We start from the raw sequence: 23,148 nt of genomic DNA on the forward strand, positions 1-23,148 counted from the left end.
CCTTTCACCTTTTAAGACTATATGTCAAATTTTTGGAACCCCCACCACCAATCGGTGGTGGAACAACATCTGAGGACTGGGGACCTAGGCCTAGAGGTGCCTCCTGTATCGGTCCTGTGCACTTCTCGGCCTGGGCTTGCCCAGGTCCTGGACTACGAGAGTCTCCACCTAACCCCAACCCGAGTCTAATCCTAACCCTACCTGTTTCTACCTAGCATGACACCCCCTTGTTCACGCTAAACTCCACTTATTCCTGCAGGCACGCTGAGGGGACAGCATTAAGGCACTTATTGCAGATGATTAAGACGCCACACATAGGCAAAACTTTATTATATGGGGATGAGGGGTTACAAAGTGTCTCCAACCTCTTCTCTGCTCCAGAGGCTGATGATGGTCTGCAGGAGCTTCTACAGCAGCAGAAGATCAGTCTGGAGAGGAGATGTGAACGTGTGACTGAAGGTGAAGAAGCAGGACGTCAAACCCTCCTCAACAGCATCTACACTGACCTCTACATCACTGAGGGACTGAGTGAGGAGGTCAACAGAGAGCATGAGGTCAGGCAGCTGGAGACCAAGAAGACCAAGGAGAGCATCCAGGACCGTCCAATCAGGTGCAGCCAGATCTTTGAAGCCTCACCTGAGCAGCAGGGACTCAGAGTCCGAGTGGTGCTGACCAACGGCGTCGCTGGGGTTGGAAAAACCTTCTCAGTGCAGAAGTTCACTCTGGACTGGGCCCAGGGCCTGGAGAACCAGGACCTTCATCTGGTGCTTGCTCTCTCATTCAGGGAGCTCAACTTGGTCAAAGAGCAGCACTACAGTCTTCTGGAGCTGCTCCATGTTTTCCATCCAACGTTAGAGAAGCTCACAGCAGAGCAGCTGCATGTCTGCAAACTTCTATTCATCTTGGACGGCCTGGATGAAAGCAGACTGGCTCTGGACTTTAAGAAGAAGCAGGTGGTGACTGACGTCACTCACAAGAAGTCAGTCAGCGTCCTGCTAACAAACCTGATCAGAGGAGATCTGCTTCCCTCAGCTTTGCTGTGGATAACTTCCAGACCTGCCGCAGCCAATCAGATCCCTCCGTCATGTGTGGACAGGCTGACAGAAGTACGAGGCTTCACCGATGACCAGAAGGAGGAGTATTTCAGGAGGAGGTTCAGAGATAGAGGAGATGTGTCCAGCAGGATCATCCCCCACATCAAGGCCTCCAGGAGCCTCCACATCATGTGTGAGATCCCGGTCTTCTGCTGGATCACTGCCACAGTTCTGGAGAGCATGTTGAGCTCAGAGCAGAGAGGAGAGCTGCCCAAGACCCTGACTGACATGTACTCACACTTCCTGCTGGTCCAGACCAAGAAGAAGCAGCAGAAATATGGAGGAGAGTATCAGACCACAGGTCCACAGGGGCTGAACTCGTCAAAGATGCAGACTAACATGTTTTCATTCTGGGGAAAGACCAAGAGGAAGAAACTAAAAGACAACATTAACCTGACGGAGGCTGACGAGGAGCTTCTTCTGAAGCTGGGCCAGCTGGCATTTGAACATCTGGAGAGTGGAAACATCATGTTCTACAGTGAAGACCTGGAGAAGTGTGGACTCAGTGTGACTGACACCTCTGTGTACTCAGGAGTTTGTACAGAGATCTTCAGAAGAGAGAGCGTGATCTTCCACAAAACCGTCTACTGCTTCGTTCATCTGAGCGTCCAGGAGTTTCTGGCTGCAGTCTACAGCTTCCACTCTCACACCAACAAGAAGATGACAGAAGATGTTCACTCTGGAGAATCCCTGAATGAGTTTCTGAAGAGGATGATGGAGAAATCCCTGCAGAGTTCAAACGGTCACCTGGACTTGTTTGCTCGCTTTCTCCATGGACTCAGTCTGGAATCCAACCAGAGACTCTTAGGAGGCCTGCTGGGTCTCACTGACAACCATCCAGGAACCTCACAGAAGGTCATCAACAACCTGAAGGAGATGAACACTGGTGATGTTTCTCCTGACAGAAGCATCAACATCTTCCACTGTCTGCTGGAGGTGAAGGATCAGTCAGTGCATCAGGAGGTCCAAGAGTTCCTGCAGTCAGAGAACAGATCAGAGAAGAAACTCTCAGCCATCCAGTGTTCAGCTCTGGCCTACATGCTGCAGATGTCAGAGGAGGTTCTGGAGGAGTTGGACCTGAAGAAGTACAAGGCCACCAGGGAGGGAAGATTGAGACTGATTCCAGCTGTGAGGAACTGCAGGAAGGCTGTGATACGTAAAAGGTATGTTTTTTCTGTGTGTGTGTTTTCTTGTCAGTTTGAACCTTGTGATGATGACAATGATGACGATGATGATGATGATGATGATGATGATGATGATGATGGAAGCAACTGATCAGCTTGTCATGTCGACCACAACTTCTCACTCTGCTCTCCTTCACTCAGTCGACTCTCAGAGGTTCAGTGTGCAGTGGTGTCTTCAGCTCTGCAGTCCAGCCCTTCCCACCTCACACTGCTGGACCTGAGTGAGAACTTCCTGAGGGATCCTGGAGTGAAGCTGCTCTGTGCTGGGCTGCAGAGTCCAAACTGCAGACTGGAAGTTCTCAGGTCGGTTCCTGCTTTCTACTGGTGGACAGTGTGTGTCAGCAGATGACAACTGGTGTGTAACGCTGCTCAGTGTGAAGACTTTGAAGCAGATATTAAAGGTCACCTATTACACTAATTTTCGGTATTTTTGTATTTGATATCTGGCCCCTCCAGAGCAGCAACGCACGATTTTCCGTGCTGAAAGCTTTTTAGATTTGCGTATCTCGCGGCTCGTTTCCTCGTATTTACTGCATCCGCGAAAACACTCTGTTGCACTTCACTCCACCCCAGCCTTGCCGGTGTACGCCCCCCCCCGGGGTCACACTCTTCGTCGCCACTGAGCCTCACATCCTCAGTTTGCCGGTGCCAGTGGGAGTGAAGAGTAAACCGCAAACTTTACGAAACAGGCACAATTTAAACACTTAGCGTCGTGAAGGCTTCACCCTTTAGCAGCTGTTTACCGGCTAATCCAGCTTCGTACGGACCCAGCGCGGGCTAAGTTACGGCCGCAAGGCGGACCGAAGGTCCCTGGACATTTTTTGTGCCTTCCGTGTCCCCGGAAATATATTTTACTTTGTGTACTGAGCGTGTTTTTGTTTTGTATTTTTGCGAGACATTTTAATAGGGCTTAGAAGGATTTTGTTTCATTTCGTTGACGTATCAAAACACTGTCCTAGCAGAGAAAATATGTACGCTGAAACGATCACTTCAGTCATAGAGTCGTTTATTATTAGACAAGAATATCTGCACAACTTAAGTCCACACCAAGCACAAAGCAGGAAGAGCTCTATACAACCCATGTTACCATGCTGGCAGCGTGAACATCGCTATAAGGAGTGAAACTTGCCAGTCAAAATCGCTGCCTCTTCAGTTTCGCTGCCAGCGAACACACATAACAAGCAGAGCACGGAGTTAGCGGTGGTGGCTAACAGTTCATCAACACAATTCAGTGGTTGTACGTTGCAAGTAGTCTTAAAACTAATGTTGCTTGAGGTCACAATACACTCACAGTCCTCATACATCTTTTCAAATATTGCCATGGCTGACTATTCTCTCGTCGTCCACCGGCCGAGTCGAGCCCGTCTCACTCCCGTTGCCGACTGGACAAGAGGGGTCTGGCTGAAGACTAGTCCTTGGTGCTTCGGTAGTCGCTCTGTATTTTTTATTTAATATTTTTTAATTTCCCTGACACCGAAAAAACATTTTCTTGGAGCAGCGCATTGCAGAATCACTTCCGGGGCAGAGCAGGGGAGGGCGGAACCAGTCCGAGAGTGTGCCGGAGCTTGGCCATGAAAGGAGATCCAGCACACAATGGTGTCATTCTGTGCCCAGTGTTGAAAAAATCTCTGTGAACAGAGCGTTTAGAACCATGCCCAACAACTTGCAGGGCTCAAGTCCAAACGCATGAACGTCATTATTTGACGATATCGAGATCGTTTGACGATAGGGTTCAACATTGTAACAGTTTTTAAAGCTCAGAAAAGTGGAAAAGCATCATAGGTGCCCTTTAAAGACTCATCTAGACAAAGTGGATGTTGTTGATATTTTCATGTCAACAATCTGCAGCCAGAAAAGACTTTGGACTTGTGGAAAATGTCTCCAGTCACTTTGGAGCTCAATGGAAGTTGTTGATTGGTGATGAAGGTCACATGACTGAGCAGAAGATCCTGTGAAGAAATATTAGAGGCAGATTAATAGTGCAGCAGTATTTCTTCATCTTGTCCTTTGAATGTGTTTGACTTGTAACGAGACTTTGATGACTGAAAACAGCCACAAGCACACAAAAGGACTCACTGATTATTTTCCATCTTCACTGCTGATTGGTTGCACACTGACTGATACACTGCTGTTGTTATTGTGTTGACAACACACTGGCACAATGACTCCTTTGAGGGAATGACTCAGGGGTAGATCCACATTGTTTGTGATCGGTCATGAGAAACTGTAGGCTTCACGCTTCTCTTCTTCTTGGAGGTCTTTTAAATGTGTGTGCCAATCTAATCTAATTATGGGAAAACCGTGTGTGGATATATTAAATAATGAGAAACTTTATTATTGCTTTTGCCTCTTCTACTTTTGTGTCCTGCCAGCAAGTGTATGCATCCACTGCCACCAGGCGGTATCAGAACCCATCTACCCTATCTACCAAATCTGTGTAGTCTATTAATTTTTTCTTGCCCTGCCATTAGTGTAGTGGAAACTTTCCCTCATATGGCCAAATTGTTAACCTCACACTGCAATGTGTGTATTATGAAAAATTGTTATATAATTAAATAAATAATAAATAAATAAATTCTGATATAATTCCATTCATGTCTACTCCTAACGGATACCATGAATTGTATCAGGTACCTCATTATTTGTAGTTTCCCACAGTGTTAGGCCGTGGGCCTCTTCCAGGACGGCACCTATAAGACCGGGCGGGAGAACCGGTCGGCTGTCTGGGTCCCGCCAAATGCCTTCCACATTCACAGCCCCCTTTTGCTTCCAAACTCTCTTCTCATGTAGGGAGGCTCCCTGTTATAGATGAACAAAAACATTCACAGAGCTCAAAGTCTCAAGGCAAACAGAAAAATGCATTGACCTAATCCAAACAAAACCACTTATATTGCGGGCTGAATGCTGTCATCATTTGTAGGGTTATGGTACTGGGACCGTAGGCATGGTCATAACTGCATGAATGTACACAAATCAAGTGCCATACGATACCTACTTGTTACTTGGTTCATGATATCTTTTATATATATTCCAAGTTTCCTGCTGTCTGCACTTTCATCCTGTTAAATTTGTCTCATGTCTTATAGCAGAGTCCAATGTCATAAGAAAAACTGATCTACCTTACTTGCTCCTACTTCCTATGCCGAATCCGTATAAATAGTCACTCTCTTTCCCTTTCTCCTCGCACCTATGTGGTTCACCTTACACTGTACTATCTGCCATGTTAATCCCTTCATGTGTGGTGCAGTTAAAATCTTGTCTATCCTAGTCTGTCTGAGTGATGTCATAGTGAATGCTGCTGGGCTAACCAGTGAGCCTACACTATGTGTTGTGTGCACTGTTAGGGCATGACCCATCACTAAGTGTGCTGTTTTTTGCTACCTTGCCCCGAGCTTACGTTATGCTTACATACACTTTCCTATCTCCCCCTTTATTCTGAAAGAGAACACCGTTTACCGTGTGTTCTCCTTCAGAAATATCTAAAAGAAAAGGTCCTTATGGTCAGGGACTACCTATCTTTGGACTGTGAATATGACAACCTTGGAAACTGTGTGTCCACCCAATCTTAAACGAAGACAAGGCGTTTCATCATGAGGCCCAAATCTCTGGCCTGATGCTCAGCATGAATTGCCAGTAGGCATGAGGATAGGCCTCTTCAGCCATCTTATACCACTTCATCTATGCAGCCTACCTGAGCAGCCACACACTCGGGACCCACCAACAGACAAGGGACGCATGGACCCAAAGGTCCCTTCCAGTTTGCTTTCAAATGCATCCCTTAACACTTCATTTTTATCTCAAATGTATATTCAGGTGGCATGATAGGGGTCAGCGGGCGGAGTTAAAGGTCGGAGCATAGACAACCAGGGCTTTCAGCTTTGAACAGCACACTCTGCCAGTTCCAGGGGATGTTCCAGGTTCCAGTTCTTTCCTTGACTGGTGCTGAATTAACATCCCTTCACATGCAACATGTGGAATTCAGTTCAGTTCATCAGGAAATCTCGCTCCTGTGATCTGCCAGCGCCTCATCCATGTGGACTTCTGGTCACCATCACTGAAAGTCATCACAGTGAGAATCCCCCTGCGTGTACTGGCCTTGGATTTGGAGCTTGTTGTTGCGGAGGACCCCCAGCCTGGAGGGTGTTGCCTTGCCCTGCTGTGGGCCAGGTAGGCGGGTCCAAGCCTCTCTGTGCTCTCTGCTGTTGTGCTCATGCACAGCTGTTTCACCACTGTTATCTTTTATCCGCAGTAGTGACACTGATCTCAGCTGTAACCTGATGCCACTGCCCCGCTCCTTTGCCCCCTTCTGCATCACCCAATTCTGCCCCCTCTAGGACCGCCCCAATAGGGGTTAGGAAACCAAATTGTCTGTGTCTGTCCCTGAGGGTGAGCCTGCTGAGGCAGCTGTTGGACCATTTGAAGGTTCTTTTTTTGATTTTTCCTCTTTCCTTTAATCATTGACTCTAGGCCTGGCCTCGTCCAACTTCAGTTTCAACAACTGCTCCTAAGCTGACATAACGCTGTTGATTTGCTCGTCTCTTTTTTGTGGTATATCTTGACGTAGTGAGAAAGCTGTCTCTCCCACACACGGGTGGTGCTTACTGGTAGATCAGAATTCATTTTCAGCACCTCCCTAAAAGTTTGTGGCAATCCTGTCATCACTACTTACTGAAAAGCGTGGTCTGGAGCAGATCTTTCCCTTACCTCCAAACTTCCCAGTCCCTTCTGTGATATATGTGAGTGATGTTTTTATGATGGTGGTGTGGAGAAGAATAATTAAAGTTACAACAATGGGGTTGGTGTAGGCCTCGGGGTCTTTTTCAGGAATTTTATCTTTGTTCGCGATCTCTTTCCCTGTTTGATAACATCTCTGCAATTCAGCACATGACATAGACATGAGATGTATTAGTCGTTGATTATTTCCAATCCTTCTTTTTTCTCCTTTTTTTCCTTAGGTCCACACAAACACAAACAATGACTTTCGCCACTCCCCTATTAGGAGGAACAAACTTGCTCTGCCTCCCTTAAAATTAACAAGGACTTCCAGTTTACTCTGGTTGTTTCAGCATAAACATTTGGCTCAGCTGTCTAACGTTGAAACCCAATCATTGTGGTCCAGCACCAAATCAAAAGACCCAACACCAAACTAAAAATAAATGTCCTCCAAAACAACAGAACTATTCTCCAATAGTGAGGTAGCAGTGAGTTCTCCGAGCTTTTATCAGTCACACTGACAACTTATGATAGAATTTTAATAACTGACGATTTTAACTTACACGTCGACAACAACTCTGACCCACTGTCAAGAGAGTTTTTACACCTTTTAAACTGCATGAATTTTAACCAGCACGTCACACGGCCTTCTCACAACAGGGGACACACCCTGGACCTAGTCATAACCTATGGCTTGTCCTCTGTTGTTGATCTGGCCGTGTCCAACCATTATTGTGTGTATTTTAACATTGCCAGTTTTAACCAACAGGAAGCCCCGGTGAGAACAGTGAGGAAACACTGCCTTACCTCTGAGGTGGCTGCAAATTTTATTGAGGTTTTAAAATGCACTCCTGCTGAAATTTTACCTGCACCCTGTGATTTTTAAAAATTTAAATCCACATTAGACTCTGTGGCTCCACTTTTAACAAAAACTGTTAAACCAAAGCAGCTTTTATCCCCGTGGAGACATAAACCAGAGATTTTAAAATCAAAAAGACAATGCAGGAGTGCAGAGAGAAGGTGGAGAAAAAGCAAACTCACCGTTCATTATGAAGTTCTTCGTGAACAACTAAAATGTCACAATAATACAATCAAACAGGCAAGAATCTCCCATTTTTCAAAACTTATCATAGAAAACAAAAATAATTCAAAATATCTTTTCTCCACCTTCAACTTTTTAACTAATAATAATCTTAAAAAATCCCCAGAGATGCCGTCTGACGCTCTCTGCGAGAACTTTGCAGGCCACTTCAGAGGTAAAATCGATGGCATCAGGTCCAGTCTTTTAGCGCATCAAAATGTATCTTTTAATACATCTGGACTGTCATTTTTATCCAAGGAAACACTGGAGAGTTTTGCCCTGGTTGATGCAAGGACATTTGGTCGAGTTTTCTCCCAGGTAAACCCAACAACCTGCCTTTTACATCCAATTCCCACATCACTTTTAAAGACATTCTATGGATTCTTTGAGGAACAGATTTTATACATCGTAAATTGCTCTCTTCAGACAGGTGTCTTCCCTGCTGCCTTTAAAACGGCAGCAGGGAATTGTTTTTAACCAATTAAATTATTTTTTAAGTACAAACAACATCTTAGAGAAATATCAATCTGGATTTAGGATAAACCACAGCACCGAGACAGCCCTTGTAAAGATTTTAAATGATATCAGGTGTAATGCGGACTCAAATAAACTCACAGTCCTGGTGCTACTGGATCTAAGCGCTGCCTTCGATACAGTAGATCACCACATTTTATTAAACAGACTCAGAAACCTGGTGGGCCTCTCTGGTGCTGTTCTTAACTGGTTTGGTTCTTATCTCACAGATCGCTATGTCTTCGTAAGTTTGGATGCGTGTTCCTCCAGAAAACATAAAATTAAGTGTGGGGTTCCCCAAGGGTCAATTTTAGGTCCAGTACTTTTTAATCTTTACATGCTTCCCCTTGGGGATGTCATCAGGAGACACGGCGTCACCTTCCACTCTTATGCTGATGATACACAGCTTTACATTGCTGTGTCTCCTGATGACACATAGCCTATTGATACCCTTTTAAAATGTATTTTAGATATTAAGTCATGGATGGCAGCAAACTTCCTACAGCTCAACCAGGACAAAACAGAGGTTTTAGTTATTGGTCCTGAAGGCAAGAGAGAGAAACTTTTACCAAAACTTCATCATTTTAAACCAACACAACCTGTAAAGAACCTGGGCGTCATTTTTGACTCTGAGCTTAGTTTTATTGCGCATATTAAAAACGTCACAAAGACGGGTTTTTATCATCTTAAGAACATAGCTAGAGTCCGCCCGTTTCTCTCCCAGGCAGACACAGAGGTGCTGATGCATGCTTTTATTTCTTGTCGGATAGACTACTGCAATGCCCTGCTCTCTGGTCTACCGAAAATCTGTAACTTACAGGTACTTCAGAACTCAGCCTTTCGTGTGCTTACTAGGACACGAAAGGCTGGAGTAAAACATTACTCCAGTTTTAAAATCGCTGCATTGGCTCCCTGTGCGATTCAGGATCGATTTTAAAGTGCTTTTATTAGTTTTCAAGTGTCTTAACGGTCTTGGACCATCTTATTTATCAGATATCCTTTTATCATATCAGCCCTCGCGGATCCTGAGGTCCTCTGGAACCGGCCTATTAATTGTTCCAAGTGTTCGGACCAGAACCCATGGAGAGGCTGCGTTCAGCCACTACGCTCCGAAACTTTGGAACAGCCTGCCAGGGAGGGAATCAGGACTGCAGAGACTGTTGATGTTTTTAAGGGGAGTCTTAAGACTCACCTTTTTAGTTTGGCTTTTAAGTGATTTATTTAATTGTATTTTACTTGTCTTGCTTTTTAGCTTTAAAGCTTTTAGGATTATTGAATATTTTATCTTATTTTTATCTTTACTATCTTATTTCCTGTATATCTTTTTACTTTTTACAATCTTATAGTATTTAATTTAGTTTAGTTTATATTATTTATTTTATTTTTATTTATTTTTATTATTGTTACTATTATTATTATTAGTCTTTTAACTTCCTTTCCTGTATTGTTTTTAGCTCCAGTGTTTCCTTGTAGGGGGTCTCCTCACTGGGAGGGGTCCCATCGTTCTGGGGACCTTCTCAGTATGGATGATCCCCGTGGGTGGCTGTTTCCTACTACAGGTCTCTCAGTGCCTTGCCATTTCAATTTTTATTGTGCTGATTGACTGACATTTTTCATGTATTTACTTTTTATTTTTAAACTGTTTTCTGCAATGTTTTGTGTGTGTCTGTGTGTGCGTGCGTGCGTGTGGGGGGGTGGTAACCTGTATGTGTCTTGGGAGGACACGGGTGGATTGATTGATTGATTCAAATATTCTACTCCTAACTCACACACATATGCCATGCCACTAACAAATAGAGAGAGAGAGAGCCCTCCTTTTTCATTTTCTTCTCACGTATGTATATGTGTGTGTATGTGTAACAGAATGTTCCTGGGAGGCTCTCCTTTCCTCCTCAGAGTTAGCAAAGGCTCATATTTTATCATCTATAGAAAGTCCTCTTTTGGGCTCATACATGTTAAATCTAAATATGCCTTATCAGTAATACATCGTCCTATCTGGGGCTCAAATTTTAATCAAGGTTATAAGGTCCTTCCTTCAGAGGCTCATAGATTCAAACAAATTCACAAAGTCCTCAGTATACTCATATGTTTTAAGAGACAAAACAGCACGTGTCTACTTATAGACCACTAATCTGTTATTGTCAGTTCAATTGTGTGCTGTAAACTCTTTCTCACCAAATATGCATTAACAAGACATTCCATGCACCTACACCCAACATATTTTTATCAGACAAAGACACTAACAAGTAATTCCAAGAACCAAAAAAGTTTAATCCCATTAATTCATCCCGATTCACTAAGATTAACCCACATAGACATTCAAAACGAATGAAGCATAGAAAAACAAACAAAACTCTAAACTAAGATAAACCCATTCCTACAGTCCTATAAAGCCTGCTTTTGCCACATCGCTTTCCTTTTATTTAACTAAATTTACACTACACAACATCAGACGTAGCTCGTCAGCCGACGTCAGAGTGGGCATTTCCATTCAAATGCTGTTCCTACATTTCCAGCATTTCTTTAATAACCAACCTAAACTCTCCTCATGATGGTTCAGGATCTTGGGCATGTCACATACCGCCTCCCTATATATGTATATGTATATGTATATATATATATATATATATATATATATATATATATATATATATATATATATATATATATATATATATATATATATGTATATATATATATATATATATGTATATATATATATATATATATATATATATATATATATATATATACATATATACAACATCCCTGAACACAACCCGAATGTGTTATCAATAGCTTGTATGTACTCCACACAGCTGGCATCAGGATTAGACCCTCGAACAGCCGTTTTTTCTCTCTTTCAGAGCACTCGTACTCTTCTGCCATGAACCTTGCTTGATCCAACCAGCAATCCAAGCTCTCTTCACCGAGTGGAGTGGGACTGGTACCTGAGAAAGTTCTCAGACGGCGATAGCTGTTACTCTCAGTGGACTTGGGACTCTGTTGCAGCACTTCACCAACAGCATGAATTATGGATTCAGGATTCCATTCGCTTCCACTAGCGTTCGCTGTTGCAATATCCTCCATTGTTTTCCCCTCCCCTTGAAGAAATTTAGCTAATTTCTCTGAGAAGTTGTCTTGTTGAGGTTGAGCTACCACTACTGTCCACCGCTCACGTTCTCTGGGTGACACTAGTTCTGTCGGGACTCTGGATGGGTCCACTTCTTCCGTACACCCACACAAAACAGTCAAAGTCTGAGTCTGGGTGTCAAACATTTTCCCATCTAACCCTGACTCTACCAAGGGCTTTAACAGTTTGCACAGTGGCCTCGATAACTGCTATGTCTTCATCTTCTTGAACACCATACAACAAAAGGGCGTGTTTAACAGAAATACCCTCCCCTCTGCACCAGTCGATCAACTGAAGTTGGTGTGATTTACTCATGTTTAAGCTGAGTTATTAATGTGATGCACAAATCAAAACAAATGCTTATACACAAAAAAAAAAAAATGTATATATACATATATATATATATATATATATATATATATATATATACATATATATATATATGTATATATATATATATATATATATATATATATATATATATATACATATATACACAAACAGGTCAGGAAAGATTTGGTTATTTTACCTTTTGCTCTCTAAACCAAGAATAAACAGATTTATCTGCATCCCAGCTGTGCCTCCATTTATGTAGCACCCTTCCCACGTGACAAACACTTACCACCTAACACATCACGCTGGGCGGGCTCTGGGTTCGATTTTTTATAAAGTGGTTTTTTAAGGTAAATAATAATAAAGTAATAAGAAACTAAATTAGCGTGGTGCCTCCACTTAGTAGAAAGTAAAATAAACTATGATGAACTCTACTAAGAATAAAAAAGGGGAACAGATTTCAGACTTTAAATAAACAACTGAGGTGTATTCTCTTCTGTAATCACACACTCAATGCATACATATTCAAATATTCAACACTCCGAGCAAGAAATAAAAGAAATACAATAAACCCCATACACAACACAAAGAAAATACCCCGTTGCAGGCCTGAGTCGAAGCTTGGGAGCGGTGAGGTCAGAAACTGGATGACCATTTCGCTTTAACAGCAAAAAAAAATAAGTGCACTGTTTGTCCAGCTGTACTCACTGTGCGTTGTTCATGAAGGTGAGAAAGATGAATGAAAGGATGGAAAGAAGATGAGAAAAGGGTTTAGAGATGACCGGAGGCTCTGGTATTGGTGAAGATGGCGGTTGAGAAGGCTGAAGAGTCACACATGCGGCCCGACACGCCGTCGACACCTGCTGCTTGTCGCTCCAGTGATCGCTGACATCAACAAAAAAGGTCCAAGGAACACATCCGCTGTGTCCTCTGCGGTACGTTTTTCCTCTTTCACAATCGCTTGATAAACTCGGTATTTATCTTCATGTGAAGAAACACTTTCTCTCATTTTTACACGTTCTTCTCTCGTCTCTGTCTCTGGTCCATCTACCTTGTTCCCGGAAATCCCACCCCGTTCCGATCTCCCGATTGGAAGACAAATCAGTGCAAAACAAACAACCAATGTACATGCTCGGAGGAAATAAATGACAGTTGAAAAAAAAAAACACAATCACTCTACCACTGAAACCAAGCTTGTAAAAAAACACAGTACAGTAACAGATATTACATACACTTTGAACGTCATGAATTCTCTTTCCGTTTTACAACAATCATTTTCATCACACTGAAATGAATTATATTTCAATTAACAGGTTTTTAACAACTTATTTATTTATGTTTCTATTTATTCATTTATTTATTGATCTATTTATTTATTTATTAATAAAGAAACATGGTGGCTTTTTCCACCGGGTTACATATAGATAGGCATAGACTACAGTATATATGCCAATATTTTAGATAGGCTATGAAAAATACAAATGGTATTCAGGTGTTGGTGACTAACGCGTCTTGACTTTCTTTCCATTATGGCAGCAGTCTTGGTAGACGGAGGAGGCATCGTAATGCCAGGCGCGTACAGTAGCGCGTTTATCGTAGCAGAGTTTCACTGTCAAACACATGCACTCACGAACAACCTTTGGCGCAAACTGCTCTCAGGTTGCCAAACCGCAACATTCGCACCTGTTTCAGGTGCCGCATTCGTGGGCGTGTTTGCGCCTGCATGTCATTAGCGCAAAAACCTTTGTGGATACCCGCATCTGTAGCGCAAATTGCGGCCGCAATCCCGCCGCAAAATGCGCCGCATTTTAGGATCCCAACAGCTGCACATCTGGATCATCAACAGGGAGAAATGACTCTGAATATGACATTTATTTACTCTTTATTCAGGTTGGAGGGCTGCAGGTTGTCAGAGCTCAGCTGTGATTGGCTGCTCTCAGCTCTGAAGTCCAACCCCTCCCACCTCAGACACCTGGACCTGAGTGGGAACCAGCTGCAGGATTCAGGAGTGAAGGAGCTGAGTGGTTTTCTGCAGAGTCCAGACTGTCAACTGGAGACTCTGAGGTCAGTTCACCCTCTTCACTCTACAACTTCTATGCTGTTGTTTTTTTTGATGTTGTCATATTTTTAACTTCATTGGTGCTTCAGAGTGACACACCAGGTGGAACCTGCACCTACTGATCTACACTTTCAGTTTTACAGTGACTATAAACTGAGATCGTACAGCTCAGCTCAAAGGTATCCTGATGCCAAGCGCACCGGTCGACACCCTTGTGCTCAAAGTTCATAATGGAAAAACTGAGTAGCACAGAAGTCCAGCAACAGAACATCGCTCAGGTTCAGATCAGGGAGGCCGTTCCTCCCAGTCATGCCTCCCCAGGTCTCACTGTCGCTGCCCACATGTGCGTTGAGGTCCCCCAGTTGAACAATGGAGTCCCCAGTTTGAGCACCATCCAGCACCCCTTCCAGGGACTTCAAAAAGGCCAGTGACTCTGCTCTGCTGTTGGAACATAGGTCGAAATCACAGTGAGAGACCTGTCCTCAACCCGAAGGTGCAGGGACGGGACCCTCTTGTTCACCGGGGTGAATTCCCAACACGTAGCGGCTGACCTGTGGGGCAATAAGCAAGCACACACCAGCTCGCCACCACACACTGCGGGCAACGCCAGAACAATGGAGAGTCCAGCCCCTCTCGAGGAGCTGGGTTCCAGAGCCCAGGCTGTGCGTGGAGGTGAGCCCGACTATATCTAGCCGGTATCTCTCCTGCACAAGCTCGAGCTCCTTCCCCCCAGCGAGGTGACATTCCATGTCACTACAGCCAGAAGCTGTTTTCAAGGCCCGGGTGGTCGAGGCCCTCGACTGCCGCCACAACCACACTGCACCCGACCCCTACAGCTGCCTCTGCAGGTGCTAAGCGCACAGGAGGTTGGACCCACGTCGCTCCTTCGGGCTGGGCCCGGGCCGGGCCCAGTAGGCAAAGGTCCAACCACCAGGTGCTCGCATACGAGTCCCAACCCCAGGCCTGGCTTCAGGGTGGGGCCCCGGCTACACCATACCGGGCGACGTCACGGTTCTTGTTGTGTTGACTATCACAGGGGATTATGAACTGCTCTTAGTCTGTCCCGTCACCCAGGACCTGTTTACCTTGGGAGATCCTACCAGGGGCATGAAGCCCCAGACATAGTTCCTGGGATCATTTGGGGATGCACTCACTTGTCTTTTCTTTCAATTCCCTCTTTCTTTGGTAGTTTGGTATCAACATTATGTCATTGATTACGTCATTTCTATCCGTTTATTTCATTGAACCATCTTGAGCTGAAAACCAAACTACCTGAGTTCTCAGTGGGGAAACTAGCAACAAAAAAAACAACAATGTAATTATCAAGCAAATTATAGAAACTAATAATTTCAAAGCTAAATATAAACCCAGTTGACGCTGAGCAGCTAATTGGAGGAGGCTGACTCACCAGGTGAAATGGGTGTGTTTTGGACCTAATTGCAGTACAGCAGACGCACAGATTAAGTTGAAAGTGTCTTTAATCAGGAATCAGGCAGGACCGGCTGCTTGAAGGTGCCAAGGTTGACAACAGTATTCAGTCTTGAGTGCAGAAAGGTAAATAATCTGGCAGGGAGTGAGTGAGTGGCAAGCAGGGGTCTTTATAATAACTAGTCAGATCAAAGCGGGCAAACAGAATGGAGTTGCTTTTATGATGGGCTGCATTGGAAAAGACTTAAAGCGGGTGAACAGTTTTTGAATAGGACCATCTAAAAATAACAATAATAATGTTTGCACTGGTAAAACTCTCCATCATTTCTTCTTTATTCAGGTTGAGTTTCTGCAGGTTGTCAGAGCTCAGCTGTGATTGGCTGCTCTCAGCTCTGAAGTCCAACCCCTCCCACCTGAGAGAGCTGGACCTGAGTTGGAACCAGCTGCAGGATTCAGGAGTGAAGGAGCTGAGTGGTTTTCTGCAAAGTCCAGACTGTCAACTGGAGACTCTGAGGTCAGTACTGGTTTGGAACCAGTGGATGATGGTAGTAGTAGCAGTAGTAGTAGTCTTTTTATTTGTCCAAAATACATCAAAACAATCACCAGCCATTCAAGATTGTAGAGCACGGTAGTCGCATCTCAATTCGTAGTTTGAAGTAGTTTTAACGCTTCAACAGAGCAGCCAAGAAGCTCAAGTTCCGTGCTGGCTGTTAATCTCTTGAGGCACAAAGGAGAATTGTGCTCTGCTTTTTGTAAACAGAGGGGGGTGGTTTGGTCACCCTGAAAGAAGCAAATCACTCTACAGCACTGAAGTCACTTTACAAACAAGCATGTAAAGAAACATTTCAGATGCCATCACTGCAATATTATGGGGAAGTATAAACTGCTGAGCTGGGAAAATCTCATATACAAAAACATTTGTCTAGTATGTAGGATCATGCATGATTCAGCTCCTCCTCCACTATCCGGTTTCATAAAATTCAAATCCTTTGCTACCAGGGCTACCAGAGGTGCAGCTGAAAAAGATTGCACAATCCCATTCAGAAGAACAGCATTCAGTCAGGCCGTATTCTTATTGAGCTTCATCCTGGATTTAGGAACAACCAGGAGAAGTTGATCAGTGGACCTCAGGGACCCAGAAGGAACATAGGTTTCCAGCAGGTTGGAGAGGTAGGTGGGTGCCAGGCCGTTTAGGCACTTAAAAGCAAACAATATATTTTAAAATCAATCCTCAAATGTACAGGAAGCCAGTGGAGGGAGGCCAGTACTGGGGTGATATCTCAAGCTTACGTGTATCGGTTAGAAGACGAGGAGCAGCATTCTGGACTAGCTGTAAGTGAGAGATGAAGGCCTGACTAACACCAACATACGAGACATTACAATAGTCAAGGCGGGATGTCATAAAAGCTTGCATGACCTAAGATTGACCTAAGACAACCTCCTCAGTTGTAAAAAGCTCTTTTCCACTGCAGTGTTAATCTGTTTGTCCATTTTTAGGTCAGAGTCAATTTTCACCCCTAAATTGGCAACAGTAGGATTTACGAAAGGTTCAAAGGGGCCCGGATCAGCAGGTAGAAACACGCGTATTGCTGGGACCAAACACCATGACTTCAGTTTTACTGTTGTTAAAATGTAAAAAGTTTAAAGCCAGCCATGCTTTAACATCCTCCAAGCATGTAAACAAAGTTTTGAAGGCGTCAAGATTATTGCATTGTAAGAGCAGGTAGATCTGACTGTCATCTACATAACAGTTGAATGAGATGCCATGTTTTCTAAAAAATACAACCTAGGTGGAGCAAGTACAACATCAATAAAATCAGGATTGAGCCCTGAGGCACTCCCGCTGTGGAGGACACAGCATTTCCCACACACAGAAACTCCTGTCTGACAGGTATGAGCTGTAAAACTCCAGAGCTGAACCTTTAATGCCAACTGAGTGCTCCAGGCGGGAAAGTAAAATATTGTCATCAACTGTATGGAACGCTGCAGTGAGATTCAAGAGTAAAAGAATGAGAGAGTCACCAGAGTCCGTGGCCAAGAATATATCATTAAGAACTCAGGCGGCCAGTCTCAGTACTGTGCAGCGCCTTGCAATAGGACTGAAACACTATCGTGTCAGAAAGGACATCAGTTGGGCAAGAACAATTTTTATCCAGAACTTTGAAAAGAAACAAGAGCTTAGAAATAGGCCTGAAATTGGATAGGACAGTCGTGGAGGTTGGGCTTCTTAATGAGCGCTTGCACCACAGCTAGTTTAACATTTTCTGGTACATCTCCTGCAAGGCTCTTGTTCATAATTTTTTGGACAGTTGGTTCTATAGCCCTGCTAGTTTCTTTAACAAGGCAGGGGTGCAGGACATCTATAGGGGCATGACCCCTTCAAAGTATGGTTGCCAACGGGGTGGCAGTAATTAGAATGACAATGGTTGCAGTCAAAATAGAACATTTTTTATTGAACATAGTTTGCATAATCAGTGCAGTTAACCATCATTATTATCCAACATCATATGAGGTATTTCAACTGCTATTAGCTTAGGAAAGGAATCAAACATTGCACACATTGTTAATATTCAAAATTCCTGTTCCCTGAAACTTAAGACTTTTCTTAACTGACTCTCCATCCAATTGAGCTACACAATATCTTAACAAATGAACAATGAATAGTTTTCAACTTCCAGCAATTATGTTGCGTTACCACCGCCACTACCACTTTTGCTCGGCAGCATTTGCAAAAGATAGTTGTTTGGTCCACGTCCGACCTTTTAAAGCCGAAGAACTTCCAGACCACAGACGTGGCTCCTCTTTGTGGTTTTAGTTCCTCTGGGTCAACAACGTGTGCTTCGCTTTGAGAGCTCTCAAAACTTTCCTGTGCACACGCTGTGTTGTTGGTGTGCAGCAGTGAGCTCAGCTGGGCGGCAAAAGTTCGAAAAAGGAGCTTGACTCACCAGCACTCAGCCAAGTCTCAGTGATGCACAATGAGTCCAAATTAGCTGTTGTGAAGAACGTTTTATCTGCTAGCGGTCTAGCATTCACCAGGGCAGTCCTGTGGGAGGCGGAGTAACAAGCCGATCATCTGTCCAGGGCGGTTGAGCCAGAGATGGAAGGCTGCGGGGATTCATCCCTCCTCTGCACAGACCGAGGGGACAGGTGTAGGTAGGGAGGATGACGATGGACGGAGTAGTGACGAGTTGATCCGTATCCGGCCAAAGTAGGGGCAGACAAAGACACCAGAGAGGCTTTCAGCTTCACCAGTCGGCCGCTGAGTTTCCCCCGAGCTCTGAGTCATCTCTGCCAGGGGGGAGGGGCCTCCACACGGAAGAGGTGAGCAGGTGTAGGAAATGTTTTCTGACCCGGATGGAACTTTACCTGATTTTCACCGGCAAGTAGAATATCCAGGAGTGCTCGGCGAACATGTGTAAGTAGAGTGTTGACTTTCCCAGTGACAAGTGACAAGGCCGGTGTAAGCACAAAGTGATAGCGGCAGACGCCAACTTGCCGTGAGCCAAACCCTAGGTAAACAAACGACAACAAAATAAGACAGGAAGAAACCTGAACTAAACATTAATGTGGAAAAGCCAGGGAGAAAAGGTCAGTGTTGAGGTGTGATTTGACACTGTCCAAAAGAAAGTTCCAGAGGGAGGGGTGAGTCACACTGAAGGCTCTGTGCTTGGTCCAAGGGATGGAGAGGAGACCAGTATGAGATGACTGCAGGTCCGGGGATGGAGTGTGTAGCAAGATATTTGGGGGTGAGTAGGAGTAGTTTGTAGTGATGCAAGCCTGTCAAGGGCTCCAATACGGTTAAGGAATCCAAGACAGGACTGCATTGCAGTGGTCCAGCCAGGATGTAATGCAAGCATGGATGAGAGTCGGACAGTGAGGGCTGGAGACGGGTTAAAAAGTCCTAAACTCCCTCATTTATTCTCTATTCAGGTTGAGTCTCTGCAGGTTGTCAGAGCTCAGCTGTGATTGGCTGCTCTCAGCTCTGAAGTCCAACCCCTCCCACCTCAGACACCTGGACCTGAGTTTCAACGACCAGCTGCAGGATTCAGGAGTGAAGGAGCTGAGTGGTTTCCTGCAGAGTCCAGACTGTAAACTGGAGACTCTGAGGTCAGTTCACCCTCTTCACGCTACAACTTGTATCACTCTTGTTGTTGTCATGATTTTCACTTCACTGCTGTTGGAAATTCAATTTGCAGTCACTGCTTTGTGTTTGAAATGAGTGAAACTGGGTTTGAAGGTACAGTGTTGCAAAATCCTGCCATCTAGTGGTCAGATTTCAGTGCTCTCCCTCCCTCTCCCATTTTATTCTGTAGTGTCAGATTCTGAAGTCGACATTTCACTTTGATTTTCAGAGTGATGACACCCTGGATAAACTCTCCATCATTTATTCTCTACTCAGGTTGAGTCACTGCAGTTTGTCAGAGCTCAGCTGTGATTGGCTGCTCTCAGCTCTGAAGTCCAACCCCTTCCACCTCAGAGACCTGGACCTGAGTGAGAACCAGCTGCAGGATTCAGGAGTGAAGCCACTGAAGGATCTTGTCCACAGCAGAGACTATCAACTGGAGAGTGTGAGGTCAGTACTGGTTTGGAAGCAGTGGATGATGTAACGTGTCAGGTAAGGATCCAAGTAGGAAAGAGGGTTTATTTGCGAGGATTAGTAACAGCTGGCCAACATCGGTTGTGGCCTGGAACCGGTGCCGGAACCTCGTGGCGTGGGACAGACCGACAATCAGAGGAGAGCCGGAGAGCGGCAGCCAAGCAGCCTGGTGGCTCGTTGCTAGGCCTCTGTGCCTGTAGTTCAGGAGGCGTTGGCAAAAGCTCGTGGTCAGGGACGGAAGCTAGGTCAGTTCTCCGGGATGGCGGCAGAGCAGGCGGGTCGGGGACGTAGGGCGGGTCGGATGTCCGAGGTCGAGGGTTCGTGTCCAAGACTTTCCAGGTCGGCAGTAACGGGGCAGGAGAAGCAGGCTCGTGGTCGGACTCAGAAGCAAGGTCGGTTTACCAGGACAGGAACGCAGGTCAGGGGCAGAAAACAGGTGGCGAGCAGGCAGAACAGGAACCGCTGGACGGTCATAACAAAGTTAGCGGACAACCGGGCAATGAGTGAGTGTGAGACCAGGGCTTATATGCAGCAGTGACGGCAGAGAGAATGCAGGTGTGTCTAATTAGGTGGAGACTGCCTCAGCTGCGTGCCAGCCGAGGACACACTGAACCCAGCAGGCATGACTGACAGGCGTCTGTGACAGATGATGGTTCCAGCACCAAAGCCAGTTGATCCCACAGCAGAGGTCCTGTGTTCCCAGTCACAGTGTGAGAGGAGGATGGTGACGTCCAGCTGCTCCTCATTCATCCAACATCTGCTGCCAAACTGCTTCTTCTCTCAGTTCACCACTCAATTATTGATCAGTTCATCTTCATCAGGCCTCAGTATCAGTCCAACACTCCATGGTCACATGACCTTCATATGTTCCACACTTGACATGTGACTGAGTCTGCTTCTTCTCACCAGTCACTCCATCATCTCCATCAACAGTCAACGTCTCTGTGATGATGCGTTCAAGGACCATGAGTCCTGACTCCTGCTGTCTCTTCTTCTCTCTGCAGGTGGTGGTCAGGATGAGAAGGAGAGTCAAGAGGAGAACTCCATCTAGTGTTAGGGTTAGGATGGCGGACACCTCGAACCCTTTCACGTGCTCTGACGCCTCAACTGGAGGGCCCAGGGTTTAAATAAAGACATTGTATGTGCCAGCTAATGTTGTTTGTAGTTTGTTGTATAACAGGATGTTTTTATATTATGGGTTATTTGTCATACGTTGGGTTATGGATCACATGGTGTGGGTAGGACATTGGCAGAAGCGAACATCAGCTGCTCTTCACCTGGCGGGTTTTTGAATGAACTGAGAGGGTGAGGGAGGGGATGTCCTACTTTTGCTGACCGCTTTACTTTGCTTGGCCTTATTTTTGTTTGAACCTTAATTTTTTGGTCACTCAAACACCATGCAATAAATCTACAATAGCAACTTGTCTCCGGAGCCGTGACTTCATCCATCAGCGTGTCCGGCAGGTATTGTTTCCCCTTACTTAGCCTCTCTGCAACTAATTCGTTTTTCTCCCGGTCCTTTGGATAGTTGCTCTATAGACATATTTGGAAAGCCCAGACAGCAGTCCACAAAGTATGTGAAGGTCACCTAGGTGTCGCCCTCCTTGAGCAAACTCCTTCTTAGTATGAGCCCGCCCACTGTCACCCCCAAGGTCACAGGTAAAATGGCCGACACCTCGAACCCTTTCACGTGCTCTGACACCTCAACTGAAGGGGCCAGGGGTGAAATAAAGACATATTTGGAGGTCCCTTGAAAGGGCTCTACAACACATGTGAAGACCACCTAGGTGGTGCCCTTATGGAGAAAACTGCCTTAGGGCTAAAATTGCTGACACCTCAAACTCTTTCAGGTGGATCATGTAGCTAAGGTGGTCTGCTGTCATCTCCACCATGAGAGAGAATGAGGGCAAAGACACTTCATCAGGATGCACAGTAAATAATAATAATAATAACGATAATAACTTTATTTGTACAGCGCTAAATCACAGCCAAAGGCGTCTCGAAGCGCTTTTACAATCAGAGAGAACCAACCGAGCCCCCGGAGCAAGCAGAATGCGACAGTGGCTGGGAAAAACTTCCCTGTGGGAAGAAACCTTGGGCATATACAGACTCCAGAGGGCCATCATCCGCCTGTGACTGGTTGGGGTGAAATACAAAAATAGAGGAGAGACAGAGAAAGAGAGAAAAGAGCCGAATGAGCCAGGGTGGCAGACAGGACAGAAATAGATGTAAAAAATAGTAAATAGATCACTCAAGGCTGCAGTCCACGTTAATGTAATTGTCCATGCTTTGGAAGGCGAGGGCCCATCTTCAGGGCCTCATAGTTTTTGAAATAATCCACCTGAAAAACTGAAGAATATCATAATGTCAATGGCAAAGTTGTCAACTTTGGAGTCCCCCAAAAAGGCCAAAAATTATTTCCCATAAAATATGTCAACTGATTGTGAAAGTAGAGCTCCCAGGCTTTACAATGATACCTCACATGTCCATTTCTACTGTATAATTCTGGGGGGAAATCCACCTCAACATAGACATAATGATTCGCTGAATTTTATATGTTGAAAAGTGTTGGGATAAGCACCGCCATCTAGCGGTCAAATGGCAGATATATTTTTTTTAAAGGTGGAATCGAAACCTAAGAAGCGCCGCGGCGAATGTGGTGCCAACTTCAGCGTCGTCACGTGCGTTTATTTCTCCGTTGATGCAGATACTTTTGCTCATAAAAAGGAACACTTACCATTAATGCTCGTGTCCGATTTTTAGTGCCTGCCGTTGTTTCCACACAACGATAAAACACTTTATTTGCCTTTATAATCATAAAATTCCCTGCGACCATAAATTATTTTCCATATTATCCACACTAACTTGTATTTGCTATTTCCTACTGAGGCCCTGCGATGAACTGGCGACTTGTCCAGGGTGTCACCCTGCCTTCACCCTAAGACAGCTGGGAGAGGCTCCAGCAGACCCCCGTCACCCTGAATAGGAATAAACGGGTATAGAAGATGAATTA

General features: G+C 44.9%; 1 protein-coding gene across 1 annotated transcript; it reads left to right on the forward strand.

Annotated features, from left to right (window-relative positions):
• The first annotated feature begins 296 nt into the window (after window positions 1-296).
• On the forward strand, window positions 297-21,437 carry LOC142896360 (NLR family CARD domain-containing protein 3-like). Its single transcript, XM_076037957.1, has 7 exons — window positions 297-2,257; window positions 2,420-2,581; window positions 13,942-14,115; window positions 15,879-16,052; window positions 19,469-19,645; window positions 19,938-20,111; window positions 21,140-21,437. Exons 1-7 carry the CDS (start codon window positions 297-299, stop codon window positions 21,153-21,155), a joined length of 2,838 nt encoding a protein of 945 aa, XP_075894072.1. The 3' UTR covers window positions 21,156-21,437.
• The last annotated feature ends 1,711 nt before the right edge of the window (window positions 21,438-23,148 follow it).

This window comes from Nelusetta ayraudi, unplaced genomic scaffold, assembly GCF_046127955.1.
Source record: "Nelusetta ayraudi isolate G7.1 ecotype Tasmania unplaced genomic scaffold, CSIRO-AGI_Nayr_v1 ptg000053l, whole genome shotgun sequence".
Taxonomy (NCBI): domain Eukaryota; kingdom Metazoa; phylum Chordata; class Actinopteri; order Tetraodontiformes; family Monacanthidae; genus Nelusetta; species Nelusetta ayraudi.

Excerpts from the sequence above, each read along its gene's own strand:
- LOC142896360 (XM_076037957.1), top strand. The coding sequence starts at position 297 with ATGATTAAGACGCCACACATAGGCAAAACTTTATTATATGGGGATGAG. Across the intron at positions 2,258-2,419 it reads AAGGCTGTGATACGTAAAAG|TCGACTCTCAGAGGTTCAGT; the intron begins GTATGTTTTTTC and ends TCCTTCACTCAG. Across the intron at positions 2,582-13,941 it reads TGCAGACTGGAAGTTCTCAG|GTTGGAGGGCTGCAGGTTGT; the intron begins GTCGGTTCCTGC and ends CTCTTTATTCAG.